The sequence below is a fragment of the Condylura cristata genome, unplaced genomic scaffold (assembly GCF_000260355.1).
Source record: "Condylura cristata isolate star-nosed mole 26May11 unplaced genomic scaffold, ConCri1.0 scaffold00014, whole genome shotgun sequence".
Taxonomy (NCBI): Eukaryota; Metazoa; Chordata; class Mammalia; order Eulipotyphla; family Talpidae; genus Condylura; species Condylura cristata.
Genome location: NW_004567115.1, coordinates 6,783,802 through 6,794,500, shown reverse-complemented (window position 1 = coordinate 6,794,500; position 10,699 = coordinate 6,783,802). Strand labels below are relative to the sequence as shown.

The window sequence follows — 10,699 nt, the reverse complement described above, 5'->3', positions numbered from 1 at the left end:
ATCTCCCTGGTGGGGATCAAACTTGTGCTGCAGTGGCTGCATATAGCTTCAAAGTGCTGCACTTTAACCCATGTGCCACCAGGGAGGGAACAACCTTTAATATTATAATATGTTTATGAGAATTTAAGTTTAATTTATTCAACTTATAAGAGTTGTTTAAGAATTTGAGATTTTCCTAAGTACAGCTGTAAGTTTGCTCAGTTAGGCATGTGAAACATTAGGAAATCTGTCTCTGGCCTGTATCTCAGCTCTGTATGCATAAATAAATAAATCTTAAAAAAAAAAAAAAAAGAACAAACGAAAACCCAGAAATAAAGCCGCATGTGTGATTAATTGATCTATGACAAAGGAGCAAAGAATATGCATTGGAACAAGGAAAGTCTCTTTAATAAATGGTGCTGGGAAAACTGGACACCTACATGTAAAAGAATGAAACTAGACTACTACCTCATATCATTCACAAAAACCAATGCAAAATGAATATAAGACTTGAATGGAAGACCTGAAGCCATAAAATACACAGAAGAAAACAGAGGCAACTCTCCATGACATACATCTCAGAAACAACTCTGAGGACTAATCCCCAGAAGCAAAGAAAATGAAGGAAAAGATAAACAAATGGGATCACATGAAACTAAAAAGAAAAGAAACAATAACCAAAACTAAGACAATCCACAGACTGGGAGAAACTATTAGCATTCCGTACAGCTGATAAGGGACTGTATCAGTGATCCACAAAGAGCTTACACAATGAACAAAAACAAAGCAAGCAAGCCTGTCAAGAAACGGGCAGAACAAGCAATAACAAATGCTGGCAAGGATGTGGAGAAAAGGAACCCTCTAACACACTGGTGGGAATGCAAACTGGTCTAACCATCATGGAAAGTTCTGTAGAGGTTCCTAAAATTAGTAAAAAATGGATCTACCCTATGACCCAGTTATACCCAAAGGACAAAGAAATCATTAATTCAAAAGGACACCTGCACTCTTATGTTTACTGTAGCACTATTTACAAGAGCTGAGTTATGGAAACCTAAATGCTCCAAAACAGATGAATGGATCAAGAAGATGTGTTATATATACATAATGGAATACTGCTCAGCAGTATTTATAAAGGATAAAATGTTATACCATTTGCAATAACATGGATGGAGGTAGAAGGGATCGTGCTCAGTCAGAAGGAAAAAGAAAAATAGCAGATGGTTTCACATATAGGAGGAATATAGAGAAATCAAACAAAAGTTAAAAAAAAAACCAAGACAAAGCTTGCAAGCGGAACTGTAGGTCTGAGGCATGGCAGGGATTTGAGAAATGAAAACAGGGGAGGGAAGCACACAAAGTACTATGTGAGGGTTTACAAGTGATGGGTGGTGGGAGTTTTGTGGGGATTACACTTAAGGGAGGAAATGAAATATATAAAAATGAACCATAATGTTAGAAAATAAAAAAGTTTAATCACTAAAAAAAAAAGCACAAAAAACCCCCAAAGAGTTGTATCCCTATGTACAGTGAACTAGGAGGGAAAGAAATGAAGAGAACAATCTCTTTTATTAGCACATCAGAAAGTATTAAGTGCCTTGGTATAAACTTAACAAAGAAGATGAAGGACCCATACAATGAAAACTTTTAAGACACTGAAGCACTATTTCATACCATGTGCTAAAATTAACTCAGTGGATTAAAGATTTAGGTGTAGGACCCTAAGCCATAAAATAAGAAAAGGGGCAAAACACACTAATGATACTCGTGTCAATAATGAATTTATAGACCCAACTTCTAAGGTATGGGAAACAAAAACAAAATAAATGGAAACGCATCAAACTAAAAGGTTCTGCACAGAGAAAGAAACTAGCATTAAAATGAAAATACACCCTGCAGAATCCATACATGTGACAAGGACTAATATTCAAAATCTACAAAAAACTCAGAAAAAAAATTGAATTATATAATGATATGTATGTAGCAATATAATAGAGCTGTTATTATAAGAAAGAATAATTTGTGTTTTAAACATTCAAGAAAATTATGATGTATTTAATCTTACAGTGTGAAAAATACAGAAAAAAGCTGATTGACCTTTTTTTTAAAAAAAAAAAGATTTATTTATTCATGTATACAAGAACTGGGGTATAGACCAGAAGTGAAGGGAGTGACAGAGACAGAGTGGGGAGCAGAAAAGGCAGATCTGCTGAAATATACTGCTGGGGGGAGCAGGTCAGGACAGGAGAGGTCTGCCACGCCATGTGGGTTATCTCCCTGGTGGGGATCAAACTTGTGCTGCAGTGGCTGCATATAGCTTCAAAGTGCTGCACTTTAACCCATGTGCCACCAGGGAGGGAACAACCTTTAATATTATAATATGTTTATGAGAATTTAAGTTTAATTTATTCAACTTATAAGAGTTGTTTAAGAATTTGAGATTTTCCTAAGTACAGCTGTAAGTTTGCTCAGTTAGGCATGTGAAACATTAGGAAAATCAACTATATTAAATTTGTAAGAACTTAAACATACAAAAAAATTTAATTAAATTTGCAAGTGGGATTAGTTATTTTCTACAAACTGAATTAACTAGTAACTAATTTATAAACAATTGAAATAAATGTTTCAATTTTACTCAAAATTAATAGTCTTTTAGTAGGAACAAATTTAAGTTGAACTAACCAAGATTTCATGCTTTTTGGATTTTGCAACTTTGATATGCTAAATTTTAACCTAAATCATTAAACTGTAAATTATCCTGTTTTACACAAACTTTCCTCCTTTCCATATAATATACATTGTTATTATTCTGTACACATAATTCTCACAAATTCAAATCCTGTGTGTCTCACGGCATCATCCAGTCTCCTAGGGAGCTCCTTAATTGGCCTTCCCATTTCCATTCTTTACCCCTACCAACTAATCCTTTCAATTAATTGCCTAGGAGTGATCTGTTCAAATGCTGATCTTTCCATGTGCTTCCCCTGCTTCAAATTCTTCAGTGGCTCGCCACTGCCTTCAAGATCAGGTCTGAAGTCCTCTTTATGAGCAGTCCAACACAACTTCTAAGCCCACTTGTTCTCACCACATTAGCATTGCTCTCACCATGTAAGCACCTACTAAACGACATTTGCAAGATCTGCTTTCTCTATGGACCACTCACCTTTCATCCATTTTTTATTTGGCTGAGGGCTAATTCCTTCAAAACTGAGTTTGACGTTGCCACCTCTAAAATGCCTACACCACTTACATAACACTATGTCTGCGAGGTGTATCACAACAAGTGGTTGCTTTTCTGGTTGCCCCACCAGAGACTCCAACAGAGACTAGCTCTTAAAATTCTTTTTTCAGAGCAATGACTGTCACGTAGCAATGTACTTACCAAATACTGTTCCATAAATAAGAGAACAATGGTCTCTAATAGCAAAGGTTAGGCTATGTACTCAAAGTTTACCCACTGACTATTCCTTGCTAAACACTTAAGAATTATTTGTCTTTGTCTCACGCTGCTTCGTTTTATAACTTATGGACACAAAATCTGAGGTGCAGGCCAGAGGTGTGGGGGATGAGAGAGAGGATTCACCAGAGACAGCAGGGAACAGAACAGAGGGATTGACTTAAACACACTGCTGAGAGGAGCAGCAGGCAGGTCAGGAGGGGTCTGCCACACCATCTGAGTCACCTCTCTGGCAGGGAATCGAACTTGTGCTGCAGTGGCTGCGGACAGCGTCACAGTGCGGTGCTTTATCCTGTTGTGCTACCAGGGAGTGCCCTCTTGCTACTTATGAATGAAGGAGTGAAGTGTGGATGGGAAAGGTGTCATCAATCAGATCCACCATAGAGGAGATCATCGAAGTATTCTGTAAGCTATACATATATATGTGGAGCTTAATGGACCTAAGGCTCTCCAGTTGCTAATATTTGCAATTTGGGAAATATGCAAAATGAGAGAAATACTAAAACACTGTGCAAGGAAGTTCTAGTTTTTATAAAATCCACACATACCAACAGCAAGGCCAGCTAGAGAAGCTGCACCTAAGCACGACATGTCAATATGGACTGGCCTGTCTATATTCTCATTAATCAGGTCCGAAGTCATCTGCATGATAAAACTGTTCTTACAAACTCCTCCATCTGCCCTGTGGGGAATAAGATAATTGAGATAAATTAATGCAACAAAAGCATGAAAACATTATTGGCCCTTTTTAAATGGATCGCGTTTTTCTTATATTCTTGATTTTATTTTTTTAAGTTTAAGATTTTTTAAATTGTTCTATTTTTTTTTAAACTGAGGTAATATTGAAATCAACAACACTATGATTGAGATATAGGATCACACCTCTTCAATTATATTCTACCATGCCATGCCCACCAGCAAGATACCCATAGTCTTCCACCACATAGTTTAATGTTTTAACTCTTAAAATTTTATCATTTAGCATTGATGTGAAGGTGGAGGACCTTACTAGGTAATCTTTAAACTTTCCTTTTTTCCTACCATCCACTTTCCCATCTGCTCAGTTTGTCCTGGGACTTGTTCAAAACAAGCCAAATGAAACAGGCCAACATGGAAATTCATTTGGACATTCCAGCAAAGAAAATTTGATGCTTTCACACCAAAATAATAGCCATGTACCCCCAAAAAAGAAATTTTAAAGATTTTTATAATATAGATATGGATACTAATATCCTCTCAAAAATTTCACATTGTATTAAATTCTCTGTAAATCCAAATTAATTTTTCTTCCCTTTTTAAATTTCTATGGCCAAGAATTTTGTCACAAAGAAGCTAGCTATAACCTTTTTTTGAAATCCTAAGTAAGCATAATGATGAAAGTACTCATAGCAACTACCACTTATTTCTAATTAAATCTATTAGAAATAGGGCTTACATACCGAATTTTTGTTACTGGAATATGGATCTCTTTCTGCATCACCTCATATAACTGTTTGTTTCTAGTTAAAAGAACAAAATAACAATATAGAGGAAATTTGTATCATAGAATTCTCTATTTTTTTCTAATCCAGAAAATAAACACAGTGGTTTTCTGTACAGGTATTTATACCATAGTTAAAAGAAAATATTAAGGACCTCCCTAGTGGTTTAGAAATTAAGGCTCATTGCTATCACCACAACAGCCTCAGTTCAATCTCTGGCCAGGGAGCTAACCCACATATGGCACAGCAGAGCTCTCCTGTCTTGCCTGCTGCTCCCATTAGCAGTGTAAATCCATCTGTTCTACTCCCCACACTGTCTCTCGTGAATCATCTCACCCTCTATACCTCAGTTCTGTGCAAAGAAAGAAAGAAAAATAATAAAACTAGCATATTTGAAAAGATGTATTAAAGAAATGTATAATGCTAACTAAACATCAACATAAATAAGATTATTAAGTAAACAAGGGCTCAAAGCTTTATGCTTCTCCCCTTGATACAAGAGCATAAATTTCATTTTAGAACTAAATTTTTTTAAACTAAATTTAATCTATTATAATTCCTACAAATACAATTTAGACCAAGTATTCAACAGAAAGCTTAAGATGATATACCATACATATTATCTAATAGACTTCATCACATATAAAAATAATTGTTTTATAATCAGAAAGATCTTGAACATTACAACAAAATACTCCACATTCATGACATTGACCTCCTTCTTTTTTTTTTTTTTTTTGACAGTGACATGCTTAATAAGCTATTCCTGCCCAGAAAGACCATTATAGAATAAGATGACTTCAATGATTTAATGTTTGGATATAGCAAACATTATTAGTTGGAATTTGAATCATGAATAAGGACTGAAATCTTTGTAAGTCTAAAGATTTAATCTGGCATGCTTTAGAAACTGGATATTAAAAAAATTCAACTTCCAGTATCAAATCTCACTGGTACTAATAGTATTAAGTGTAAAGGGGAAAATTATCAATAAGAATAGATTATGTCATGTAGATTATAAATTAATTAAAGGTATAAACCTTCAATTAAAATTAAGAAGTTTCTAGTTCATAGGAATTTACGGAAGGAAATGGTAATTAGGTATGAGGAAGAGTGCAGGTTTTGGTACCTGAAAGCTATTGACTCCAATATTGCTCGTACAAGATGGTATTTACTGGTTGAAGGCTTCAAACCCATAAAAGAGGCACATGCACAGGGGTCATTCAATGGAGCCTAAATTAAGAGATAGTAAGAATACGTTACTATTGTTCTATATCCTGTCTATCAGCTTGAAGACATATTATACAACAAAAACATAGCCATGTTAAAAAGAAAGAATACTTAGTTTAAAAAAAATGGTAGCTCCAAAATTATGTTAAATATTAGGGTAAAGTGTTTTAAGGGCCTTTAGCAAGGCTGAGTCTCAGATACTGAATTTTGAACTTCTGGTTGAACTCATACCAAGAAAAGGGACTTAAGTACAGATGATTAAATATTCAGATTTACAAATGAGAAAAAATGAAAGGTAATCCTAGTACTTCCGTCGTTTCTTTAACTAAAAAGACTTTACACTAAAATTGATTGCTATATAGGGCTGTTTTTTGAATATACAAGTGAGATGGTTAAAAAAAAATGAAATACAAAAATGTGTTTCATGTCATAGTTCACACTCAGTATTTTAGACATTCAAACGAAATACTTCTATTTCTTAGTTCAGTGGTTTTGTTGTCTAATATCAGATATGACCCAGCCAAGCAACTTTTAAAAGAGCCAAAATCTTGAGCTGGAATTATGTATTCATCCAAGGAAGTTTATATATATCTTTTCATCTTCAGAAATGCAAGACGATTTCATGAAAATGAAAACCAATTGCTCTGCCAGAGCTAAAGCCTGACCAAGGAATAGGACAGTTTCAACACACCGGCTAAGACCATGACAGAGACACGTAGTGCTCCTGGGAGAGGTGGGTTTCCAGGAAAAGCATCTTCAAGCTTTCGGGTCTCGAAACATCTGTTTACCAGGGACACTAAACACCCTTTCTCCTACTTAATCCTACTCTTTCCTCCAAATATTGGCTCTGGGAAAACTTCTGACCCCACAGACTAGATCAGGTCCCCTATTATGTTTTTATGATCCACTGTAACCTCCCATTACATCATGTGCCAAAATTTATAATCTCAAACATTTGTATGGTTGTTTGTTCAAACTCTACCTTCCTTGCTATACTGTCACAGGTGGCAACTCATCTGCTGTGACTCAAGGACCTGGACTATGTTTGGCCCCATGGGTATCAACACCATTTTGTTGAGTTAAAGAACAAATAATACTTTTCCTAATTACCTAACTGAAAAAGTTCTACATCGCCTTTTATCTTTACTATGCAGCTACTGTTTACATTTCCTTTCTCCCATATTCACTCAACTCCATATCAAAATTGTGTGGTAGCTCCCTTCACCTGTCCACAGCTCAGACAACTTAATCACTCTCAGAATTAGAGATGGCATTCATAGTACTTGCTGGTCACATCCTCTACTAAGAAAACTGAATTCACAGGCCCTATTGTCTAAAGCAGTCAAGTTCCACGCCCTGGTCCCACTGCTGCTCAAAACATAGGGGGAGACTGCCTCAAAGTCCATTCAAGCATGAAAAGACCAGGTGATCCAATTGGATCCAACTGGATTCCTTTTCCTGCAAATATGAACACTAAGAAAAAGACCATCAGCAGGAACTAGTAAGGGGTTAAAGTAATAAAACAATATACAAGGTAGGAGAAAGCTTTATATATATTTATAAATTGTGAAGGAGCAGAAAGCACAAGGAAAATAATTAAGCAAAGTTAGAAGGAATCAAAAATATGGAGCAAAGTCAATAATAAAATAAGAAAAGCAGACAGAGAGAAGCAGAAATCAGAACACTTGAGAAACAGTAGGAGAACTACAAGGACGACACCAGAGGAGAAATCAAATACTATCTAAAAATTAATTAAAAGAAAAGAAAAATGCAGTTAGCTGCCAACGACTTTCTATTTCCAGTTCTCAGGATATATGAGAACTGGCTCTCTCAGTGAGGAACAAACCTGTTCCTTGCAAATCTAAGAATGCTCACTGGAATATGCCTACTTTCTAACGACTGACACTTGGCTCACCATCTTGTCCATCCTGCTTCTGCCATCACCACAGTTACTTTAACATGAGGTTGGCAATCACTGACCCTCACCTATGATAACTGTCATGAATATTCTACTTTTGTGTGCTTGACTCAAACAACACTACCAATAGAGCAGTCACAATAGCTGTACCAATTAATACCACCCCCTCACCCCAAGTTCCCTCTCATCCTCCCAGCCATTCCCCAAAGTGGCTGTCTCAGTCACTCCCACTTTCTTTAAAGTTCCTCTAATGCCCTATTGTCAGTAGACTGCCCTGATAAAATGAAATTATTAGGAGCCTTCAATATTCTGCCTCCATCACCTATGGCTGTAGCAATATTTTGTTAGAGGCAAATGTCGAAGACAGTGTCACAGACACTTAACCCTTTCTTCCATCTATTCCCCAATCTCTTTTTTTTTTTTTCTAGTTTTGGACACTGGCAGCTTGTAAGTGATCTCTCCACTATTTCCCAAACCACACAGTATCAACAAATTACTGCTGTGCGCATTAAATTTCTGTTTCCAGTTAGAGTTTTACTTTACATTAGGAATACTTGGTTTGCAGTGTCTCCCTACTCCTCCCAAACCCAACATATTATCAAATTGCAATCATGACAGGAAGGGATACTTTGTTATCAACATAAAATTAGAAACCACATCTGCAATTATTTTGTCTAATATTTTGGACTTCAGCATGTGATTTACATATATGTATATAATTTTTTATAGGAACATGGTTTGATGGAGACATTAAAGACAAAGTTGCCATAATAAAGCCACTACTGAGCTTTGTAGCACATGTTTCAAAAAGGGAAAAATCCATAAAAACCTAATTAAAGCCTATCTTGCTTATAATAACTATTCCTCTAACCTGCCTTCTGAAATCTCAAATATTCTTCATCCCTTGTCCTATTATGGATGTTAATTAATTGCCTCACATCATCCTGAATAGGAGGAGAACGATGTTTTAAGCAAAAGCCATTTGAATTTGCTCTACCTTCTCATGGAATTTGCTCTATCAAAGCACAGTTTCTGAGCCCTAAAATACTCAATCACTTAATTCTACTAAGTACCAATTTTCTGTAAAGGGAGAAGAGGATGGATAATTTTGGGTGTCAGTATGAGAAGAGATAAGTTTGTATTTGATGACAGCTTTCTAAAAACATAATACCTGCAATCCACTAAAAGATGGAACAAAGTAAACTCCTTCAGAATCTTCCAAACTTTGAGCCATTTTTTCAGTCTCAGCAGCATCTGTGAAAAGATCTGCAAAAGCAAACACATAAACAAATCCTAAAATAAGATGAGGGGTAGAGAAGAACAGAATTATGTTATAAGACTAGTATTTCCTTGCATCCACATTTATTATGAATATAAAAGGACACTCACTTGAAAGGGCCAGCACAAAGGCCAATCTATTCTGACAGGGCACTACATAGGTTGATGAGCACATGAAAGGAATAAAGGAGACAGAGACCCTCTTAGTTCTGTATGTGGCAGGCTACTTTTCCCATACGATGAAAAGTCTTTCCCTACTGATGCAGATTTCACTCTTTTTCTCACAGTGTGTGCAACTAAAAATTCTGGATGGAAGATACAGAAAAACTATCTGCAGACTCAGAATAAGCAGACTACCAGGAAAACTAATTACCACCCAACTTTGGTAGTGAGTTTCCTATTTTTGACATTTCCTGTCCTAAACTCACAAACAGCCTGAAACTTGGATCAGTAATTAGATACAAATATAAAGAAAGAGCTTCTAAAAATGCCCTTATTGCTGTTCTGAGAAACAGGGGGTAACTACAGGAGGGAAAGCATAAAAGCATAACAATTGCTTTTATGTTTGTTTGTTTTATAAATTTTAATATTCTATCTGAATAAGAGGGGGGAAAAAACTCACTATGAATTAAGGAGACAGAGAAGGAATTAGAACAGAGTCTCAGGGATCTGTGGAACAATAAGAAAAGGGCTAATATTTCTGCCATCTGAGCCCCAGATGAAGAGTATATACTACAGAAAAAAACTATCTGGGAAAAGAAATGAGTGTAAATGTACCATAGTGGATAAAAGATATAAACCTATAAATTAAAAAAAAAGGCAAAACTTGTACAAGGAAAACACCAAGAAATTCATAACCAGATGCATCACCATAAAGTTGAAAGCCAAAAATTGAAGGTAGCCAAAAATCTTAAAATCAGTCAGATTGCATATTAAGAAACATTTAAGTAATATGAAGCTCCTTATTAAAACTATGAATTCTAAAGGCAATGGAACAGTATCTTTTAAGTACTGAAAGAAAAGAATTATCCACCCATAATACTGCATCCTGCAAGAATATCCTTCAGGAATAAAACAGTCTTATCTGATGGAGAATTAAGAGATTTGTTGCTAGTAGACAAGCTATAAATGAAATACTAACAAACCAGGATATACAAAAAAAAAAACTTCAACCTAAATCATACACATCATACAAAAACTAACTCAAAATGCGTCTACTTGCAAAACATACACTATAAAAATTTTAGAAGAAAACATGGGAGAAAAATCTACATGACTTGGCTTGGCAAATCTTAGATATGCAATCTTTTAGTTAATCCATGACACTTTTTTAGCCTATCCATAAAAAGAAAAAAA

General features: G+C 35.5%; 1 protein-coding gene across 1 annotated transcript in view; it reads right to left on the bottom strand.

Moving 5' to 3' along the window:
* Positions 1-10,699, bottom strand: part of GK5 (glycerol kinase 5 (putative)) — a 62,731-nt gene that overhangs the window by 5,075 nt on the left and 46,957 nt on the right. Inside the window, exons 11-14 of the mRNA XM_012724831.1 lie at positions 9,237-9,331; positions 6,047-6,150; positions 4,876-4,935; positions 3,985-4,118 (exon numbers count right to left, since the gene is read on the bottom strand). Of these exons, the coding sequence (XP_012580285.1) occupies positions 3,985-4,118; positions 4,876-4,935; positions 6,047-6,150; positions 9,237-9,331 (393 nt within the window). The remainder of the gene's footprint in view (positions 1-3,984; positions 4,119-4,875; positions 4,936-6,046; positions 6,151-9,236; positions 9,332-10,699) is intronic.